Genomic DNA, 23,066 nt, shown 5'->3' on the forward strand with positions numbered 1-23,066 from the left:
CCCCCCCCCCCCCCCCGCAAAAAAAAAAAATCAGGATATTTAGGTCTGTGGTATGGGGCTTAAGTTTGTTTAAAATATATTGATTGGAGCTGGGCACTGGTGACTCACACCTGTAATTTTAGCTGCTCAAGAGGCTGAGATCTGAGGATCGAGGTTCAAAACCAGCCTGGGCAGTAAAGTCCATGAGACACTTATCTCCAATTAAACATCAGAAAACCGAAAGTGTCACTGTGCTTAAAGTGGTAGAGCAGTAACTTTGAGCTGAAGAGCTGAGGCACAGCGCCTAGGCTCAGAGTTCTAACCCCACGACCAATAAATAAATAAATTAATAAAAATAAAAATATATGTATATATTGACTGGAATGCTTGAGAAGAAATAGAGTCCTGGTACTTCCTGACTTAATCTATAATTTTTATCATGTTTTAGGAATATAAATTTAGTACCAAATATATAGATGCTAAACTCATCTGGAATCATTTTAGGACTTGATGTGAAGAAACTTTGGGGGAAAATGCTTATTTTTCTAGAAATTCAGATCTTCTCAGGTTGGAGGCTTCCTTAGAAATATTAGACCTCTGGACAGCTGTGGGTTAGGATTAAGCCTCTAGACTGCCTTTGGATAGCCTGGATTACTAGGAAATACCTAAAGCCTTGTTGCTTACATGTTTATTTGCCTTTTTTTCTTGATGTCTGTCCACAGTCTGTGGATGATTTGCTTTGAGTGTCTGATACCATTGAACCTTAGTTGCCCTTGAGGTAAAAAATTAGGTTAATAATCAGCCTTTCTTTCAGTCATGTTGGAGGGATAAAAATTTTTTAAATTGTTTTATTCTAGGCAAACTTTTTAAAGAATGCTATGTGAGTTATTATAGCTAATAATAATATGAACTTCACCTTTTTAAAATCACTCATTCATAAAAACATTAATTAAAACTTCTTTTAAACAAGAATGACCATTGTCTTGACACTTAATATATTTGAACCCTGTTCCTCTGGTTTCTAGGGTGATTGCCATATCCTTCTTAGATTTACTGGGTCAAATGGTTTAAAAGGTTAAATTTTTTCTTGTTTGAATGGAGAGACTATAGTTTTCCCCTTGTGGTTGAGCACGGGCACAATCAGGAAACATGGAATCATGACTCTACTGAGGCCAATAAAACTGCCATTTCTGTTTCCAAGGGCTCATAAAGATTGAATTATTTCTGAAACCTCTGGTCCTGGAGCAGTCCTGAAAACACAAATTGAGGGTATATTGCCTGCTGGGTTGCTGTGAGATGCTTACCATATTTCTCCCTCTCCCTCCCCCACTCTTTCCCTCCATCCCCCATCCCTGTCTTGTATGTCCCTGTGTTTTTGTAAGTTGCTGCATTAGTTCTAGTTTTTCCAGCTTAAGAATCCAAAATGCAGCTCATACTATGGATAAATGGTGTTAACTCCAAAGACTGATTAGGTTTTTATGGTATCCTTTCCTTTATCTACTTTCAATTTTGGAAAAATACCATAACATTTTAAAGAAGATACAGCAGAAAACTGACATGAGTTCTTGTACTTACTCTCAAGCCATATTGTCTATTACAGGTCTTCGTGTGGACTGGCAAGAAAATGATTTTTCGAAGCGTATCTTAAATGTTCCACAGGAGCTATATGAAAAAGGTTATGTGAAGGATGTGGATGATGGACTGCAGGTATGCTGCTAATTCTAGGGAGTGATAGCTTACAACCAGTTATAACCATAAACAGAATTTTTAAGCCTAGTTAATGATACATATCCATATTGGCATGAGAGATGTAAGACCAAGAGGTGTAGTTATGGAATATATAGTGTGAGTAAATGACTAAACAATTTTGTCTTAAAGCAAATTGTTCTTCGGGGCAGATAATTTCTTAGGTGATTAAATCAGTGTTTTAATGACCTTCCTTTCTACCACCTTTTTTTATTGTATGAGGGGGGCCAACAAGGAATGCACTTTTTCCCTAATTTGAATTCAGAGCCAAGAAGGAAGGCAGATAAAGGCCAAAATGTTAGCTTTATTATAAAAGAGTTGTTAGTAAAAGTGGCTTAAATGTGTAAAAACAGTGAAATTTACAAGCTGCATGCCAAAGTTAACCGGGCTTCCTCCTTCCCTGATTACTGGTAGTGCTGAGTAACTGGCTTTTCTTCTACAGAGACACAGCATTTATCATTTTGTTTATTATATGGCTAAGAGCTGTTGAAGAACATATATTCTGTGCAGTGGATTGATCTTGTAGAGAAAGAGGATGAGCTATGCATGTTCAAGTTTCTCCTTCCAAACTGACCAGTCAGGGCCTCTGATGTTTGAGTTATACCTCCAACCCTTTTCTCTCTAGTTATTTTTTAACATAGGATTTCTCTTTTGCCCTGGGACAGCCTGGAATGAGATGCTCTTATTCACATTTCCTCCCATAGCTGGGATGACAGATGTCATCACTGTGTGTGGCTTTTTCTATTGAGATGAACTTTAAGAAAATATTATCTTTAGCCAGGTGTCAGTGGCTCACGCCTGTAATCCTAGCTACTCAGCAGGCTGAGATCTGAGGATCATGGTTCAAAGCCAGCCCAGGCAAGAGTCTGTGACACTCTTACTCCAATGAACCACTCAGAAAACCAGAAATGGTGCTGTGGCTCAATTGGTAGAATGCTCGCCTCGAGTTGAAGAACTGAAGGACAGTGCCCAGGCCCAGAGTTCAAGCCTCACGACCGACCAAAAAGAAAAAAGAAAATATTTAAGTACTTTAGTTCATCATGTCAATGAGTATAATGCTTCTTGATTAATGTCATTGCTTTCATCATTCTCCTCCATCTCTCTCAACCCTATCTATCCCCTCATCATGAACACTTATTTTTGGGAGGAGTCCTGGCTTGGAACTATGATCTTTCTGATCTCAGCCTCTCATGTAGCTAACATGGCAAGCATATGCCATTGTGCCCAGCATTACATTTTTTTTTTTTTTTGCTGAGACTTACATGGAACCTCAGTCTTTCTAATTTCAGCCTCCTGAAGAGTTAGGATTACAAGTATGATCTGCCATGTCTAGCTATGATAGTTTTCTTTTTCTTTTCTTTCTTTTGTTCTTTTGGCTAGTCCTTGGGCTTCAGCTCAGGACCGGGGCACTGTCCCTGAGCTTCTTTTGCTCAAGGCTAGCATTCTACCACTAGAGCCATAATGCCATTTTCAGCTTTTTTCTTTTTTCTTTTTTTTTGTCGGTTGTGGGGCTTGAACTCTGGGCCTGAGCGCTGTCCCTCAGCTCTTCAGCTCAAGGTTAATGCTCTAACACTTGAGCTACAGTGCACTTCTGGTTTTTCTGGTGGTTTATTGGAGATAAGAGTTTCACGGATTTTCCTGCCTGGCTGGCTTTGAACTGTGATCCTCAGATCTCAGCCTCCTGAGTAGCTAGGAATACAGGCATGCTGGCTAGCTTTTTTTCTTTTTTATGTGGTACTGAGGAATCGAACCCAGGACTTTATGCATGCTAGGCAAACACTCTACCACTCAGCTACATTCCCAGCCCTATTACAGCTTTCTTAAAGGGAGAACATGCCAGTCCTACTAATTAATACAACTTCATTTTTTTCTCTTCTTTCTTGAAGGCAGCAGAAGAAGTTGGATATCCAGTAATGATCAAGGCCTCAGAAGGAGGAGGAGGAAAGGGAATCAGAAAAGTCAACAATGCAGATGACTTTCCTAATCTCTTCAGACAGGTAGAATGCAAGTTGTTTTTGTTTATTTGAACCAACATATTGTAGAGATGTGTGATTTAACTCATATTGTGATTTGGATATCCAGAGAATATTTAATTTTTAATTTTGTTTGTATCTACTCTAGGCTTCCTCTAGCTTTCACTTGCTTGTTATTAGCAGGAGGAAAATTTAATAAAATGCTCCATTGAACTCAAGTTTTATTCAGTTAGGTAATTCAGAGAATAAAAAAATATAACACCAAGAATCTTTAAATTCTTTCTATTAACTTTTCATGTGGTGTATTAAGTACCCAAGACAAAATAAGCAGGCTCATCGTTACATGATTGAACCAGGAAGAACAAAAGTCAGGGATTTGGAGCATGGATCAAATGGTAGAGCACTTGCTTGGTAAGTGTGAGACCCTGAAGAAGTGGAAAAGAAAAAATGAAACTTGGTAGAAACTGATCCACAGAAGATTTAATAAACTCTTAAAATAAGATGTATAATAATTATGTTGAATGCATTCAAGGAAATTAATGGCAAGATTGAGAATTTTGGTACAGAAGAAACAAGTGAAAATTCTAAAATTGAAAATGCAGTCACTAAAATTACATCAGTATAAGAGTTTAATAACCAGTGCAATTAAGAAAAGATTTAGTCACTGGAAAAGGGAAGATAATTCAGTCTGAAGCATGAAGAGAGACAGAACAATGGAGAGCAAGCTGAGCTATTCTTTGCAAAGATGACCATGGAAACTCCTCTCATCTCTGTATACCTTCCACTGTACTGTACAGGATAATGATATTCCTTCTCTTCCCGTCAGAAAATAGAATCCCCTTTTCTGCCCTTTGAATTTCAGCTGGCTTTGGACTTGTTTTAACGAATAGGATATGGCAGAAATGGTGCAAGTTGTGAAACATAAACTTCAAGTGGTCATGTAGTTTGTGCCTTTTCCTCAGAATCAGCCCTAACACTACTACATGTAGAACTCCTCACCTACTGTTCAAAGGGTGATAAGATCACCAGCTGAGCCTAGTTCATAGTGCTGATCTGCAGAATTATAAGCAAGTAAAATAGTTGCTGTCCCAAGTCACTACATTTTTGCACATTTGTAGGTGTCTATCAGTAGATAACCAACACAGATATTGATACTTAAAGGTCTGATACTGCCGTAGTGAAAAGAATGTGTCATTGCCTTCAAAACTGGCTCATAAGTAGAGGCCAGAAAAACGGTGAGAGGACTGTGAATGATGGTTGTAGGAATGGTGAGCAAACTGTTAGTAGAAGCTAGAAAAGTAAGAAAATGATTGTTACTAGATTCTGGAAAAAAGACAATTTGAGTCCCATAATGATAGAACAGTTACAAAAAGCGTGTGAGGTAACTTGAAAGACAGAATGTGTTTAATAAAGTCATGAATTTCTACAAAAAAGCTAAAAGTGGGGCTGGGAGGTTGGTTCAGTAGTAGAGTGCTTGCCTCACGTGCATGAGGCCATAGGTTTGATTCTAAAGCACTACATAAACAGAAAAAGCCGGAAGTGGCGCTATGGCTCAAATGGTACAGCGCTAACCTTGAGCTGAGGAGCTGAGGGACAGAACCCAGGCCCAGAGTTAAAGCCCCATGACAGACCAAAAATAAGAACAAAACAAACACACAGCACACACACCAAAAAAAAACTAACAAAGTGTCTATTGAGTGCTTCTAGTTGTTTATGCTAAGGCATTATAACAAGTGAGCTGCAGAAGATACTTTGTAAGCAGAATTTGTAGGAAATATAAAGAAGTTAGAACTTGTGTTTCAAAACATATTCTTTCCACTTTCCTGTTTCTCTTGCTTTCAGAATACTTGCAGAGTAAAAAAATGCCTCAGCTTAGGTCAAGGGCTTGAACAGGGTAGCTCTTACCTGTAATCCCAGGTACATAGGAAGCTGTAAGTAGGAAGGATAAAGTGTGAATCCAGTAAGGCTGAAACTGGAGACTATCTCAAAAAATAACAAGCAAAAAAAAGGCTTATGGTGTGGCTCAAGTAAAGGCCCTAAGTTGAAACCTCAGTACCACTAAAAATGAAAGATAAGCAAATGAATTAAAATAAAGATCAAGTCTAGAGTGCTGGTGAGAAGGACCTCAGAAATGTATGTTATACCTGGTACATTACCTTTTCAATTCTGAAAACATTCTTCTAATAATATTAAGGATGTTTTCTCACAGTACCTTGACATGCACAGTATAGAGAAGTTTAGACAGAAATTCATTATGGAGATGGCTTTAAATTTTCAACCCCACTACGATCCATAGGAAACTCACAAAGTTGTCAAGAGACTTGTATTGATGATTGTACCAAAAGAATTGACACAGAAGTAATTTAAGATGAAACAGGCTATTTTCTGTCATTGTGACAAAATACCTGAGAAACAATTTAAAAGGGGAATTTTACTCATCCATTAGAAAGAATGATTTTATTATATCATTTGCAAAGAAATGGATCGACATGGAAAAATTATGTTAAGTGTGGTAAGTCAGGCCAGAGAGACAAAAGATGCATATTTTCTCTCAGATGTGGAATCTAGAACTAATTTATAAATGTATAAGTAAACATATACATAGTTGTACACAAGTGTACATAGATGATTTAACTGAAGAATTACAGTGTCATTCCTTAGGAAAAACTGACAGTCCAATAGAAAGAATATCAAGAAACTAGGGGAGTGCTTAGGGGAGGAAGAATAGATGAATGAAGAGGATGTGGGGGAGAATGCAGGTAGAATATTCAGTGCATATCCTATGAAACTAAGAAAATTGAAGGGAGGGCTGAGTTAGGAGGGATGGGAGAGAACGTTGAAGTGGGTCACAACAATCAAGATGCATTGTACCTATATACTGATTTGTTGGATGGTAATTCCTTTGTATAAGTAAAAGGTAATAAAATATAATTTAAAAAAGTGGAAAGATCTATTTTGTCTCACAGTTTCAAAGATCTCAGTTAATGGTTGTTTGGTCCAGTGACTTTTGGGCCTACAGTAAGGGAGTTCATCATGGCAGAAACATTGTAGCAGAGGAAAGCTACTCACCTCAAGGAGCCAGGAAGCAAAGAGAGCACAGGGGGTAAGCTTTATCTTTCAAGTATGTTTTCCTAGTGACCTACAGCCTCCAATAAGGTCCTTATTTTCTAGTTTCTGTCATCTCCCAATGGTCCATTCAGTTATGGATTGATAGTAATTCATTCCATCAGTGAGATTAGAGCTTTCTTGATTCAACCACCCAAAAACCCATGAACATTGTTGCAGTGGGAGTCCATATGTTTAATCCATGGGCCTTTTGGGGGACGTTTTAGATCTATACAATAACAGAGGCCTTTGGGCTTTCAATTTATGGACAGGAAGCAGACTGAGAAAGTTATTGAGCACTAAACATTGGTCATTTCTAATAAAAAGAGATTTTTTAATAGAGTAGGCAAGGTGTGTGTGTATGTGTACACATGTGCGTGTGTGCACCCATGCCTGTGTGTATTTATGCTCTGTGATTAGGAACCCACTTCTAAAGGGTATACTTCTAAAAGGGTATAGAACCATATAAAAAAAATCCATTCCCCTGAGGTAAAATCTCCATATATTCATCTGTATTTTAAAATAGTTGTGTTCTGGTGACCACTGTTTACCTCCCATCCTGTCCTTTTTGAACAGGAGTATCTTTTCTAGTTCTTTCTCCGAATCTCATTGAATGTTGGGGGTATGGGGAAGATAACTTGTCTTTTTAGTTCCCAGGTCTTTGGATCAAGAGAAACTGTACTGAGGAGGAACTATACCTAATCTAATGAATCTTACTTACATCTGGCCATGTGCTATGAGAAAAGTGGATGTCAAGCCTGATGCCATGATTGGATGAGACTTTGGGGTAGGGGAGGGGGGTGAGTCTAATATGCATGTGAGAGGTATGTGAATTATTGTGGCCATAGAGTGGACCATATAGATGGTTTACAGAGCTGGCAGCAATAACTCCTCCTATTCCTGTATGTATATACCCATTTCAATGTGACTTTGCTGTGCTTCCCCTCAAGAGATGGCATTGCTTTCCCCACTGCTTGAATTGTAGCTGGCCTTGTTGCTTGCTTAAACTATGACTAAGTAGCCAAAGTGAAATGTAAATTCTACAGTGTACACTTCAAGACCATCACTTCTGCCCTGGCCTTCTAAGAACATTACTGAAGAAACCTGGTCTAGCATGGAAGGTGAGATGCCACATGCAATAGAAGCAAGCATGTTCTAGTATCGTTCCCTAGACCTCCCAGTCAGCAGCTAGCAGCAAATAGCCAGACATATGAATAGGACAAATCAGCCCTACTCCAGTCACCAGATGTTGATTTGCACATGTATGTGCAAATAATGATGAAATAAACATCATAAACGAAGAGTTTGACCTTACTTTTTACATAGCCAAACAGCTAAAAAAATAAAAAGCATAGAAGACAGATGAGATACAGCGAAATGATTTTACATCATATGCTTTAAGTCTCAGGAGAAGAGAAAGAGAATGAAGCAGAAACAATATTTGAAGAAATAATGAAGCAGAAAGTTTTATTTGAAGAGATGATGGCTAAAGAATTTCCTTGAATGGCTAAAAACATGCCAGGCACTGATTCAAAACCCACTATGAGTGCAAAGCAAGACAAAGAAAACCACATCTAAGCTTGTTATACCTAATTTACCACCTGACCTTCCCCAAACTTGGCTATGAAAGAAAGATATGATTCCAAATCATCTGGAAGAAAAAGTTATTTTCAAAGGAGAAAGAAAATCAACAGTTGAAATCTTGGTAGAAACCCTGGAAATCAGAAAACACATAGGTATCTTTTAATGTGGTGAAAGAAATTACTCACAGTGTGTCTACTCACAGTGGTTTTCAGAATTAAAGGTGGAAGTCCTTTGACTGCTAACACCACAACACACGATGTATTGTGAATCAGGGAAGCATCTAGTTTGGAGCAAGTTATACATTGGCTTGTCTGAAATACATGGCAGTATTTTGCATTGTTGTGGGATTTGTACATGCATATGTGTTGTCAAATATTTTGTTGCTTACCCTTGTTACATACTAGATGTTTTATGTTTTCGTATTAGAGTTAAATAACTAAGAATGTAAAACCTTAAAAATTGACCAGGGCATATACTATATTTTATTCTTATTTTCCTATTGATTAACAGTCCCTCATACTTTCTAGGCATCTGCTTATGGAAATGAAAGCAAGTTATCAGTGTGGATTTGTTTTGTTTCCTTTTCTAAATAGGTTCAAGCTGAAGTTCCTGGATCTCCAATATTTGTAATGAGACTAGCTAAACAGTCTCGTCACCTGGAGGTACAGATCCTAGCAGATCAGTATGGCAATGCCATCTCTTTGTTTGGCCGTGATTGCTCTGTACAGCGCAGGCATCAGAAGATTATCGAAGAAGCACCTGCTGCTATTGCTACCCCAGCAGTATTTGAACATATGGAACAGGTATGTCTTAAATGTTTTGTTATTTTTTCTTTTCATTCAGTTTATATACTAACCTGACAATAACAGTTGCAAGTCATGATTCTGAAATTGATGGTTATTTTATCTTTCTCTTAGAAAGAAAATAATACAAAATGACCTATTATGTGTACTTTAAAGATACTTAGATAAAGTTTTAAGAAAATAATGGATTTGAATAGATTCCTTTGAAGACTTGATGTAGATCAAGCTAGAAAATGGAACTACTTGTTGCAAACCTCAAACAATCAATTAAAAATCACAATATTGCCGGGCGCTGGTGGCTCACGCCTGTAATCCTAGATACTCAGGAGGCTGAGATCTGAGGATCGAGGTTCAAAGCCAGCCCAGGCAGGAAAGACCGTGAGACTCTTATCTCCAATAAACCACTCAGAAAAAGTGGAGGTGGTGGTGTGGCTCAAGTGGTAGAGTGCTAGTCTTGAGCAAAAGATGCTCAGAGACAGTGCCCAGGCCCTTGGTGCAAGCCCTAGTACTGGCAAAAAACAAAAAACAAAACCCACAGTATCTTTATCTCTACTCAAAATAGCACACTGAATTTTTAAATAATTTGTTAACTGCTTTTAGAGCATTGAATGTCCTTTGTATTTTCTGTCTTCTTTATTGTTATAATGAGAGAACTAAATAGGTATGAAAAATTGTGTGTTCCACAAAGTTCCGAACAATTATAGCTGACTCTTTACAAAGTTTGCCAGTCATTGCCCTTAGATGATGTTATCTTCTTCATGATTAAGAACAATCACAAGATTATGTTCTAATTGTAGCCAGTGACAGGGGAAGAGGAAAGACACAGGGCAAGCAGATACAAACATGTCACTTACGTTTTTGTTCCATTAGGTAAAATTCAGTCATGCCTAGCATGACATAAAAGATGTTAGGAGCTGTAGTCATTAGCTAAGTTATTATATATTTGGCAGTATTCAAGAGATTCTTTTCCTAAAAAGATGAAGAAAGATATTGGAGGACATTTAGTAACCTGTGCCTCAGTCTGTCCTTTTGACGTTATTCTTTATCTTAATTCAGACTCAGAAGTTTCTCCAAGGGAAGTAGCCTGAAGTCCTTATTAATTACACAGTTAGTATAGATTCATGATGTACATAAGATCAAGGATCTCTAGAGATCATGGGTGATCTCTAGGTGGTGTACATTCCTTTCTATTACATGTAGTGGGCCAGTGACCTAAATACAAATATTTATTCCTCTTCCTTTCTCATTGAGTATCAGTAAGCAAGGTATTCAGCAGTCATTGGTATATAGCAGTTAACAAAATTTTCTAGGCAGATATTGTGTTTATCGTTTGCTATTTTGTGAAGTAGTACTTCATGTATACCTGGCTGCTCTGGTTTTACTCCTTCAGAGTCCCTTGTCCATTATCCTTTAAGATGCCTGTCTTTACTCCCTGGGAAATTCTTGTTTCAGTTTCTCTGTGAATTGGGCTTTGCACACTATGCCTACTTTGAGGGAACTTTCACAGCACATTTTCTGTTGGTATAGATACAAGTGTTGACCCAGTCATCAATGTCACAGGCTTTTGGTGGATGGGCTGATGGGTTATTTAGAAATATAGTTCCCTCAAAAATATAGTAACTCGGGGCTGGGAAGGTGGCTCAGTGGTAGAGCACTTAACCTTGCATGCATGAGGCCCTGGGTTCGATTCCTCAGCACCACATAAGCAAATAGAAAAAAGCTGGAAGTGGCGCTGTGGCTCAAGTGGTAGAGCGCTGAGGGACAGTGCCCAGGCCCAGAGTTCAGGCCCCACAACCGGACCCCAATAAAAAAAAAATATATATATATATATATATATATATATATATATATATATATATATATATATATAGTAACTCTATGCCTTTTGTTTATACTCAGTTTCAGGTTGGAGTAGCCAAACTCAGCAATTTCTAGATGTAGCAACTTTTCTTTATCAGCTAGGCTTCTGCACTTAGCCTATCTCTGTCTCCTGGATTTAAAGTTATCTAGCTGGGGCCAGCTGAAACTGAATCTGAACTGAAACTTAAATCTGATCTTTGCCGCCAAATTACTTCAGAGTAAGAATTGGATAATTTGTTTTAGAGGCACCAGAACACTTAGATTTTTCAATATTTGAATCATTTTTCTTAGTTTTGTTATATATGGTCAACACTCAAGAAGTATAGGAAATAATTCACTATGTGTTATATCATGCTTCAACAAGGAGACCAAATATATAGTAACTGCTTGCACTGTATGCTTGCTACCCATCCCCCATTTGTAATCCACTTCATATATTTTAATTTTTTAAAACAGCTGCACATCCTGCCTGTAGTCACTAATGTCTATATTAAATAAGGTATTGTTAAAGCTTCTATCATAAGATCTAAGGGCTGGGAGTGTGGCTTGACAGGTAGAATACATTCCTAACAAGTGGAAGGCATTAGATCCAAAATTCTAGTAGTGCCAAAAAAAAAAAAAAAGAAGATAAAAAGATCCAAAAAGCATAGTAACCCAAATAAGAAAGGAATTATTTTTATTTGCAATGATAGTGTGAGCCCAATTTTATTTGGCTTGATGAGAGAGTTGTATTCCATGAAACTGTCTTGGGGTTGAAGTTCTTTCTTATTTTGCTTTGTTACTCTTACTGTGTTCTCATCTCCATGATTGAAATGTCTTGCTCTGCCACAACCATGTCCCAACGAATAAGAAGGGAAAAGCCAGGAAGAAGATAAGCAATTATTTGTTTCAGAATTGAATTTATAAGTTAGGTATATTATCACTCATTGGTGTTAACCATCATTCTGATGATTAAATCATACTAACTGTAAGAGGTATTAGAAAATCCAGTTAATAGCTTGATAGAAATGTTTTTGAAAATTGGAGAGGGGTGGGAAGCATACTGAATACTAGAAACCATTGGGTAATCTCTAGGTTGTTACATTTTATTTTTGCCTATATTCCTTATGTTGTTTGATGAGGTAAAGTTGCTTGTGATCCGATAAGAGATGAGTTTGTCATCCATGTCCCAGGATATTGCATAACAATAAAGGGTGAAATTTGCTGTCATGTAACCAAAAATCTTTGATAGCTCTTCCAAACTCTGGATAGTTGAGCCAGGGAGATTGTAGGTCATTGCAGTGATTGAGTAGCTGGATAAGGTAATATATTTGCTTGTCTTCCAAGTGTGCAGTGAAACTTGCCAAAATGGTTGGTTATGTGAGTGCTGGAACTGTGGAGTACCTGTATAGCCAGGATGGTAGCTTCTACTTTTTGGAACTGAACCCTCGGCTACAGGTGGAACACCCTTGTACAGAGATGGTAGCTGATGTCAATCTCCCTGCAGCACAACTCCAGGTGAGTCACCCTGAGCTGGGCTTCAGTTAGAATATAGAGAAGTTAGGATTGTTAGAGGTGCCAGAAAAACTTGTTTATCCAGTGTCTGATTAAAGAGAAGTGCCTCCTATCTGCATCTCACTTAATGTTCATTTCTCTTTTGCTTATTGTGGGGTTATATGTATAGATTAGTTTTCCTGATAAGGTACAAATAGAAATATTACTGCATTTTCTACTAAGATTCATCTAATATAAGCTCTCATACTTTAGGAAGAAACTGTAGGTCTGGGAATATGGCTTAGTGGTAGAGTGCTTGCCTGGCATGCATGAAGCCCTGGGTTTGATTCCTTAGTACCACATAAACAGAAAAAGCCGAAGTTGCACTGTGGCTCAAGTGGTAGAGCGCTAGCCTTGAGCACAGAGAGGCTCAGGGAACAGAGTCTGGGCCTTGAGTTCAAGCCCCAGAACCTCCTTGCCCTCCCCCCCCCCAAAAAAAAAAAAGAAAGAAAGAAAAGCAAACTTCGTAATTTTGTAACTAACCTCTTCCTGTTTCTAGTATTATTGAAGTAATTTGTCTTTTTGGCAGTCCTGGGACTTAAACTCTGGGCCTGAGTGCTGTCCCTGGGCTCCTTTTGCTCAAGGCTAGTACTCGACAACTTGAGCCACAGCATCACTTCTTGCTTTTCTCTCTTTTTTTTGGTGATTAATTGGAGACGAGAATCTCATGGACTGTTAGGCTGGTCTCGAACTACAGTTCTCAGATCTCAGCCTCCTGAATAGGATTATAGGCATGAGCCACTGGAGGCCCAGCTGTAGTTCAGTAATTTTTATTAGTGGTGTCCTAAAAGGTTTTTCTTTTTATAATGCATAATGTGATAACTATCAGTATTGTTGCCTTCTCTGAGCCCATGAAGCAACTTTTACAGGAAGCAGTAGTAGCTAATGATAAGGTTTGATATTAGTTTTACAGTTTTTCTTTGCTCATCTTGGGAATACCTTGTAGTTAAAGAAAAAGTTTATTTCTTCCAGTGGTTTGTGGGATATTGTTGAGATTTTTTTTTTTTTTTTTTTTTTGCCAGTCATGGGGCTTGAACTCTGGGCCTGGGTGCTGTCCCTCAGCTCTTCAGCTCAAGGCTAGCGTTCTACCACTTGAGCCACAGCACCACTTCTGGCTTTTTTTCTGCATATGTGGTGCTGAGGAATCGAACCCAGGGCCTCATGCATGCAAGGCAAACACTCTACCACTGAGCCACCTTCCCAGCCCTATTGTTGAGATTTTTTAAACTGAACTTGGATTGCTAGTAACATCGACTGTTCTATTGGATAGCTTCATTCTTATCCCTTCATGGAGAAATGACAGCAGAGAGAAACTCAGATCTGTTGCAGTAGGAATTTGAGGACATTCTTATGAGGAGGAAATACTCCAGTGACTTACTTGTGGTTATATATTGTATTTCAAGTTAGGTAGGGTTGATGATTGTAAAATACATTTCATAAGATTGGGATGTTTTAGGTTGTGGTTATGAAAAGGAGAAAAACCTCTTAAGGAATCTGATAGCTTCCATGATTTAAGGAAAGTAGCTGTGGTAAATGAATGATATGTGTCTTATTGCCTTTCAGATTGCCATGGGAATCCCTCTATTTAGAATCAAGGATATCCGTATGATGTATGGGGTCTCTCCCTGGGGTGATAGTCCCATTGATTTTGAAAATTCTTCTCATGTTCCTAGTCCAAGAGGCCATGTTATTGCTGCTCGGATCACAAGTGAAAATCCTGATGAGGTAACCCATAAAATTAAAAGGTTTATGCTTTTTTTCCCCTTTCCCTTATGAACAGACTTCTCAAATATATTGGAATTCCCTTTGGAGAGATAAATTTATAGGAGTTTCTTGGTAGGTAAGTGATCATTGTTTCACTGTCCATTTTAGTGTAGAGTCTTCAGTGGGTCTGTAGTACTGAGCCTTCTTTGGCCTTTATGATTTTGTGTGCTATGTCTGCAACTATACATGATTTATACAAAGCCTGTACATAGACTGTATCAATGCTGTCTTGGAAAAATGACATGGTCTCTCATTACTCATTATTTAACAGGGTTTTAAGCCAAGCTCAGGAACAGTTCAGGAGCTAAATTTCCGCAGCAATAAGAATGTTTGGGGTTATTTCAGTGTTGCTGCTGCAGGAGGACTTCATGAATTTGCTGATTCTCAGTTTGGTCATTGCTTTTCCTGGGGAGAAAACAGAGAAGAAGCAATTTCGTAAGTATAATAGCATTTGATTACATTTTGCCAACCAAATTTGTGTTTATCTGTAAAGTATTTGGACATGAGAATGGGAATCATTTACCTTCTATGAAAATGATACCATGGATAACATCTTTGGGAAAAATGTCTTGTACATACTTGCATTAATGTTAACTTATGGAGTATTTGGCCCATGTTTTTCTGTTTGTGCCTGCAGTCTTCACATTTTTCTGCTTGTTGATTTTGTTTTTGTGTTACTGGTGATTGAACCCAGGTTTTGCACTTGCTTGGTAGATACTCTACCATTTGAACTACAGCCCTAGTCCTCAAGTATTTTTTTGATATATTTTTTTTTATAACCCACAGGGTAGTATTTTTATTGGAGAGAGGCAGATTCTTACTATCAAGAGCTTGCTATCAAATAACTCATAGAAATAGAGGTACAGCTGTAGTTTTTGTTTTTGGTATTGGGGGTTGGACCCAGAGCCTCAAGATATAGTTAGAAATATATCGCAACCATTAAGCATTTTTTTATTTGACAAATAAAAATTTTATATATGTGTAAATTGTGAATGGCTACATCAAGCTTTGTGTGTTTGTTCTAGTACTGGGACTTGGACTCTCAGCAGGCATTCTGATTTGGTTTTGTTGCTCAAGGTTGGTGCTCTGCCACTTGAGCCACACCTCCACTTCAGCTTTTTGGAGATGAGAATCTTGTGAACTTTTATGCCCAGTCTGGCTTCAAACTGCAATCTTCAGATCTTATCCTCTGAGTAGTAAAGACTATAGGCATGAACTACCAGTACTTGTCTTAAATCAAGCTCCTTAGGGAGTTGTATTTCTCCACATACTTACCATGTTTTTGTGATAAGTGTACTTTAAATCTACTGTCCTTGCAAATTTCAAGTATATATGTTAATAACTATAGTCCCCATGATATGCTCTTTTAATCATTTAAAGTAATAAAGTTATATTGTTCAGTTTATGAAAAGAGCCATAAAAACATTGTCTACGTTGTACAAATAAGACTTTGGTGTGCTATAATGTATTCAATAGTTGATACTAGCATGCCATTAATGTTAGTTTACATCATATTCATCACAAACACTAAATGTAAAAATAGCAATTTTGATTTCCTGAAAACATAGGGCTTTAGGAAGTAAGTTTGATAGCTTATATATTTTAAAGTATCTGTCCAGAATTGAAAATTGAGCTAGTTATCTTTCTTTTTTGTTTTCTTTTTTTCTTATCTCTTTCTTTCTTGTTTTCTTTCTTTTTTGTGATATGAGTGTTTAAACTCAGGGCCTCACTCAAATGTTAGACATTTGTTCTACCACAAACCTGCACCCCCATCTTTTTTTTTTTTTTTTGGTCAGTCATGGGCTTGAACTCTGGGCTTGGGCGCTGTCCCTGTGCTCTTCAGCTCAAGGCGAGCGCTCTACCACTTGAACCACAGCGCCACTTCCAGTTTTCTAGTGGTGTATTGGAGATAAGAGTCTCACAGACTTTCCTGCCTGGGCTGGCTTTGAACCGGGATCCTTATATCTCAGCCTCCTGAGTAGCTAGGATTACAGGCGTGAGCCACCAGCGCCCGGCCCATCTTTTAATTTTAATTATTATTATTATTATTATTTTTTGGGTCCAGTCGTGGGCCTGAACTCTGGGCCTGGGCGCTGTACCTCAGCTCAGCTCTTCAGCTCAAGGCTAGCACTCTACCACTTGAGCCACAGTGCCACTTCTGGCTTTTTTTTTCTGCTTATGTGGTGCTGAGGAATTGAACCCAGGGCCACTGGCATGCAACGCAAGCGCTCTACCACTGAGCCACCTTCCCAGCCCCTAATTATTTTTTTAATTTGTTGCCTTATGCCATACATTTGATAGCATTCCCTTCACCTTTGAACTGTATATAGTATAAACTAATCAATAAGTATTTATTCTTTGTTTTTAATTACATTTTCAGATGTAGAGAAATCTCAATATTTCTATATCTTTTTTCTTTTTAAGTATTTTATTATCTTTAAGTAGTTGTACAAAGGAGTTGCTATTCAACAAAGCAGTTTATGAGTGCATTGTTTTGATCAGTGTCACCCCTTTTACCATTCTCACCCATCCCTCCTAACCTACTCCTTCCCTTACTTTCTGTTTTGTTCTTTATGTCCTCCATTTGGTTAAAACTGTTATAAATTTTACAAATTTATTGTAGTTCTACCAGAAACCAAACCAAACTTAGCATTGGCACCGTGTTGCCCTTTACTGCCCCATCCTGCTCTGCCAGTAAAGAAATTTCACACTATAGCTTGCAAACTGGTAGCTTTCTGGCCAGTCTCAGCTTGTAAATGTGCTTTAATTAGCTCACAATGGTTTGTTTTTTGTTTGATTGTTTTTAACTTGCTAATATTTAAAAATTGGAGATTGAAAATAATGTAGATTTTTTTCTCTTTGAAAACACAAATAAGCCAAAGCAGAAAACAGATAATAATGGCAAACACTATTGTTTTTTTAATCCATATAGTAAAAGTTAAGTGAAGTTTTATGTAACTCCTTCTTTTAGATGGGATGTGAATGCTGGTGCACATTACCCCCATCCATATACCTCATTTATGTTGTCAGACTGGCCTCTAATGGTATTAGGTTTAAGTCTTGATTAGGCAATACCACTGGTATTTTCTACAGGAATCCTGTGACCTGATTCAGAAGTTTTGCTCCTTACTTCTGCCCTGCCCTGTCCTGTATATTTCTCTATAGAATAAAGCTAACTAGGTTAACTTTTTGAGATGTTAAAAATTATCATTCTTATAATAAAAGTACTTCTAGATAATATGCCCAAAGTTCAGAGCTTTCATTGTTCTATACTTCTTAATATTTTCAACTTGATAGAACCTTATGCTCTGTATTAGTCCCAACCCATATTGTCAAAGTTAAGTGTTATCCATACATAGATCATGATGAAAATACAATGAGAATAGAAACACATCTATTTTGTTACTGGTGTATCCCCTGATACAGCAAACATTCAGGAAATACTTATTGAATGAATTTGCCTAGTCACTCTCTTTAGACCTTTTACTTCAGTTATACTATTCACTGACACAAACTATTTTCTTCTCCATTTTGTTCTTGCTGTTTCCCTCTGTTTGTTTGTTCATTCATTTCACTCAACAAATATTTACTGGTATCTACTATATATTGTTTCTGGTAATATCATTAGGACCAAAATAAGGTCTCTGTTATCTTGGAAATGCATAATCCAAAGGAATAAACACAATGGATGGGAAAGATAAGGAAGAACAATGGAAGGGGTGACATTGGTCATAATATATTTTAATCATAAATATTACTTGTGGAATTGAAACCCCTACTTAACAAAAAACAAAAAATTGGGAAGGTGGCTCAGTGGTAGAGCACTTGCCTTGCATACATGAGGCCCTGGGTTCGATTCCTCAGCACCACATAAGCAAAAAGAAAAAAACCAGAAGTGGCGCTGTGGTTCAAGTGGTAGAGCCTTGAGCTGAAGAGCTGAGGGACAGTGCCCAGGCCCAGAGTTCAGGCTCCACTACTGGACCCCCCCCAAAATTATAATAAAACCCCACAATGTAGTCAGTGTGCTGATGGTGGAATTATAGAAGTGCAGTAAAGCAGCTGAGTCAGTTAACTTGGTCTACACTCAGTCCTGGAAAGCTTCCCAAAATGAAAAAAAAATATACATACATGCACATACATACATATATTTATTATATATATATTTATTTTATATAGTATATATTTTGAATATGATTACTGTGTCTTTGTTTTTTCTTCCTTATAATCCTCTGTATCTTGAACATATAGGTACATAGTAACTAGTGTTGAAGAAAGTGGTTTTTCAGTTCAAGATACACCCTAGACATAAACATAAAAAAATCCCATAGTTAAAATGCAATCATTTAGCTAGGTGCTGGTGGTTCACACCTATAACACTAGTTACTCAGGAGGCTGAGATCTGAGGATAATGGTTCAAAGCTGGCCTGGACAGGAAAGTTCATGAGACTCTTCAGTTAACCACCCCCAAACCAGAAGTAGGACAAAAAAAGCTCAGTTACAAGTGCCCAGGCCCCGAGTTCAAGCCCCAAGACCGACCAAAAAATAACTGTAATAATAATTTGATACTTAATTGGGAAGGAGTGAAAGTAATAAACAAGTCATCTCACAGATGCCTAAAATGTAGCTTAAAGATATTATCCTATGTATTGTCAGGCTGAAACTGTAGGAAACTTATAAATAAAAGTATATTAGAATTTATCAAAACTCATTGAACTCTATACTTTGTGTGTTTTGTTGTATGTTAGTTCTTGTTAACAATAAGTGAATGAATGAATGATGAAAAAAACCTAACAGATGAATGTGGATGGTGGTGTATATATGATTTATTCTATGTTCTGTGTGATGAAATGTTTCTGATTTGTTAATGCTTTTATGGTCCTACCAGAATTTATAAGTATACTTTCTTGCAAATTTTTCTATTTGGAATGCATGTGAATGAGCGTACTTACTATGTGCACCATTATTTGTTCTTAGAACTGCTTTTCTGCCTCCTTGCCTTCCTAAGACTCCAAAGGAATGAAGCCATTCTTTTAAAACGATTGAAAAGCAATAAAACATTCATTGCTGAAACAGGTTGTCTTCTGTTTTTTTTTTTTTCCCATAGAAATATGGTGGTGGCTTTGAAGGAGCTATCTATTCGAGGTGATTTTCGAACAACAGTTGAATATCTGATCAAATTGTTAGAGACTGAAAGCTTTCAATCGAATAGAATTGATACTGGCTGGCTGGACAGACTGATAGCAGAAAAAGTACAGGTATATTTTTCTTGCATAAATAGCCTCTGGGACTAGGTTTTTTGTTTTAATAGGTTTGTGTTGTGATCAGTCCTTTTCCACAGATGAAATTTGATTGTAATGTTAATGTTTTTTTTAATCTATCTAAAATATTAGGGATTCAAAGTGTTTTTACTAGGTGCAGGGGCTTTTGTCTGTAGTCTTAGTTACTTACTTGGATGATTGGAATTGGGAGGATCATGTTTCATGGCCAGCCCAGGCATCTCTGTGAGACCCCTTCTCAACCAATAGCTGAGTAAGGTGGTTTGTGTCTGTCATCCCAGCTACACAGGAAGCTTAGACCATGAGGATTGTGGTTTGGAACAAAAGTTGATACTCTTAAAACTAGTGCAAAAAAGGGCTGGAAGCCTGGTTAGCAGGCATGAGAACTAGGTCAAACTCTAGTACTATTACAGTTCTTGTGCTGGGCTGGTGATTGAGATACATCCGTACATACCTGTGTTATTTACTAACCTACTATGCACAATGAAAGTAATGTGTGTGTACATTTAATTTATAAGTTTCCTACAATTAGGCAACTGGCTGGATACTGTCAGATATCAGCCTGACAGTGTACAGGAGAAATATCTTTAAGCTACCTTTTAGGCATCTGTGAGATGACTTGCTCATTACTTTCATTGAGCGCTCTCTCTCTCTCTCTCTCTCTCTCTCTCTCTCTCTCTCTCTCTCTCACACACACACACACACACACGCACGCACGAATTTTTAGGCATCTGTGAGATGACTTGCTCATTACTTTCAACACACACACACACACACACACACACACGAATTCTTAGGCATCTGTGAGATGACTTGCTCATTACTTTCACTGAGCTCCTACACACACACACACACACACACACAAATTCTTATGTCTGTGTTACACAGTCATGTTCTACTTTAATTTCTCTTTATATGGTGTTCAAGTTACCACCTTCTACATCTGCTAAGTGTTGATGAGAGGGACTTTTTAAAATCTTTCTTTCTTTCTTTCTTTCTTTCTTTCTTTCTTTCTTTCTTTCTTTCTTTCTTTCTTTCTTTCTTTCTTTCTTTCTGTCTGTCTGTCTGTCTGTCTGTCTGTCTGTCTGTCTGTCTGTCTGTCTTTTTTTTGTCGGTCATGGGGTCTGGGCCTGGGCTTGGGTGCTGTCCCTCAGCTCTTCAGCTCAAGGCTAGCTCTCTACCACTTGAGCCACAGCACCATTTCTGGCTTTTTTTCTGCTTATGTAGTGCTGAGGAATTGAACCCAGGGCCTCAAGCATACAAGGCAAGCACTCTACCACTGAGCCACCTTCCCAGCCCCTAAATTGTCATTTCTTATTCTTGAATTGCTGAGCTATTTGAAGTTACTCAAAAATATGTTTCAAAAAAGAAAAAATTGGTTGGGTACTAGTGGCTCAAGCCTGTAACCCTTGCTACTCAGGAGTCTGAGATCCGAGGATCACATTTCAAAACAAGCACTGGAGGAAAGTCTATTTTAAAATAACTTAAGCTTGGTGCTAGTGGCTCACCCCTGTAATCCTAGCTATTCAGGAGATTGAGATCTGAGGATTGTGTTTCAAAGCCAGCTTGGGCAGGAAAGTCTGTGAAACTCTTATCTCCAATAAACCACTAGAAAATCAGAAGTGGCGCTGTAGCTCAAGTGTTAGAGCACTTGCCTGGAGCTGAAGAGCTGAGGGACAGCGCTCAGGCCCAGAGTTCAAGCCCCATGACCGACAAAAAACAAAAACTTAACCTCCAGTAAACCTTGAAAAAAGCCATGCCTTAAGTACAGCACTATCTTTGAGCAAAAAAGCTCAGAGACAACACTCAGGCCCTGAGTTCAAGCCTTAGGACTGGCACAAAATAAGAGAAAAAAAAAAAGAAAAGAATCAATTGACCAAAATTTGGTATAAAATTATTAGATATATCTAAATTGCCAAAGGTCCACATTTTCACTAGATATCAATAGCCAAATCATTGTATACTTTTGAATTTTTTTCTTTTTTTATTGTAAAAAGTGTACAGAGGGGTTACAATAGGGTAGGGTAATGAGTATATTTCCTATCGAACATTGTTACCTCCTCCTTTGTTTTTCCCCTACCACCCCTTCACTTCCCACCTCCCTAACTCCCCCTATGCCCCTTGAATTTTTTTTCTTAAAGTCTGTTTTTGAATTATAGCTATTAGATATAGAATTAGATTATAGTTTTTTAAAACTATGTGGTACCTCTATTTAAATTCTAAAAGTAAATGTGTTTATTTTTATCTCAAAAATAAAAGCAAAGGGTAGAGATTGTTCTAGCTCTCTGTTTCTTCAGAACAAATTTGAGTCTGATTTCACTCCAGGGACCATTATGCCAAGTATCCAGGTTTTTGATCTGTTCTCTTTTTCTTCCTTTCAGGCAGAGCGTCCTGATACAATGTTGGGAGTTGTATGTGGAGCTCTCCATGTGGCAGATGTGAGCTTGAGAAATAGCGTCTCTAACTTCCTTCACTCCTTAGAAAGGTAGTCTTTGTTTGTGGGGATTGTGTAAGCTAACTTATCCTAGGTATATTCTGCAGTTGAAAAAAATTATTAGTTTTTTTTTTTTTTTTTGTCATTTCCCAACAGCTTGCTATTGTTCTTTGTTGTTCACGGACAGTAGTTGCAAGGAAGAGAGAAAATGTCTGGAAATGAGCATAACACAGTTACAACAGGTTGCTTTGTTTTCAGAAACTGTAGTAAATATCTGTCTTGTGCAAATATCTCCAGACCGTGGTGATATGGATCTGATATTTCTCCCTAGCATTAAACCCTAAGTTTAAGCCCTAAAAGTAACTACCTTTTAAGAATTAATAACTGACACGGATATTCAGGATGACCCCATGAGTCTTTCAAGTAGAGAAGGTCAGACATGTATAAGGCTGAACTAATTTCTTACACTGATTTCAGAGACTAAGCTTTGCCTTTGAGTCCCCAGAGGAATGGTCCAAAAGGCTAATCATATTAAAGCAGTTTAATCACAGGCACTTTATTTCCTTCTGTGTCACTAGACGTATATCAGCTCCCTTTTGAAGTGTCTGAAAGGAAGAAAAGAAACAAAATTTTTAAAATTGAACTGAGATTTCAGTTATTCAAGTCCTGTGATAAATATCTTTCACTATGTTACTCTCATACACTAAAACCTTCAGCAGCTTTCATTTTTCTCATTATTCCCTTGTGTATCAAATCTAAATCCCTCAGTTTGACTTTGAACTCACTGAACACTTTACCTTTTTAGTCTTACTTATTTCCAGTATCTACCTAGTTAAATAGTTTTTGTTGGTGTATTTATGTACCACTTGCAATCTCCTCTATGACCTCTCTCTCCTTTCAACATTTCTTATTTTTATCTTTTATTTCTTATTTTTTATTGTTATTATTAAGGTAAGGTACAGAGGGGTTACCATTTCATAAGTCAGGTAATGAGTGCATTTCTTTTGGG

At 37.7% G+C, this 23,066-nt stretch overlaps 1 protein-coding gene across 2 annotated transcripts in view; it reads left to right on the forward strand.

Moving 5' to 3' along the window:
* Nucleotides 1–23,066, forward strand: part of Acaca (acetyl-CoA carboxylase alpha) — a 243,975-nt gene that overhangs the window by 52,646 nt on the left and 168,263 nt on the right. For both annotated transcript variants that reach the window (XM_013013338.1, XM_013013339.1), the window contains exons 9-16: nt 1,580–1,686; nt 3,612–3,722; nt 8,981–9,190; nt 12,377–12,547; nt 14,147–14,308; nt 14,619–14,782; nt 19,452–19,602; nt 22,005–22,108. In XM_013013338.1, the coding sequence (XP_012868792.1) occupies nt 1,580–1,686; nt 3,612–3,722; nt 8,981–9,190; nt 12,377–12,547; nt 14,147–14,308; nt 14,619–14,782; nt 19,452–19,602; nt 22,005–22,108 (1,180 nt within the window). The remainder of the gene's footprint in view (nt 1–1,579; nt 1,687–3,611; nt 3,723–8,980; nt 9,191–12,376; nt 12,548–14,146; nt 14,309–14,618; nt 14,783–19,451; nt 19,603–22,004; nt 22,109–23,066) is intronic.

Source organism: Dipodomys ordii, unplaced genomic scaffold, assembly GCF_000151885.1.
Source record: "Dipodomys ordii isolate 6190 unplaced genomic scaffold, Dord_2.0 Scaffold19, whole genome shotgun sequence".
In the NCBI taxonomy this organism is placed as follows: domain Eukaryota; kingdom Metazoa; phylum Chordata; class Mammalia; order Rodentia; family Heteromyidae; genus Dipodomys; species Dipodomys ordii.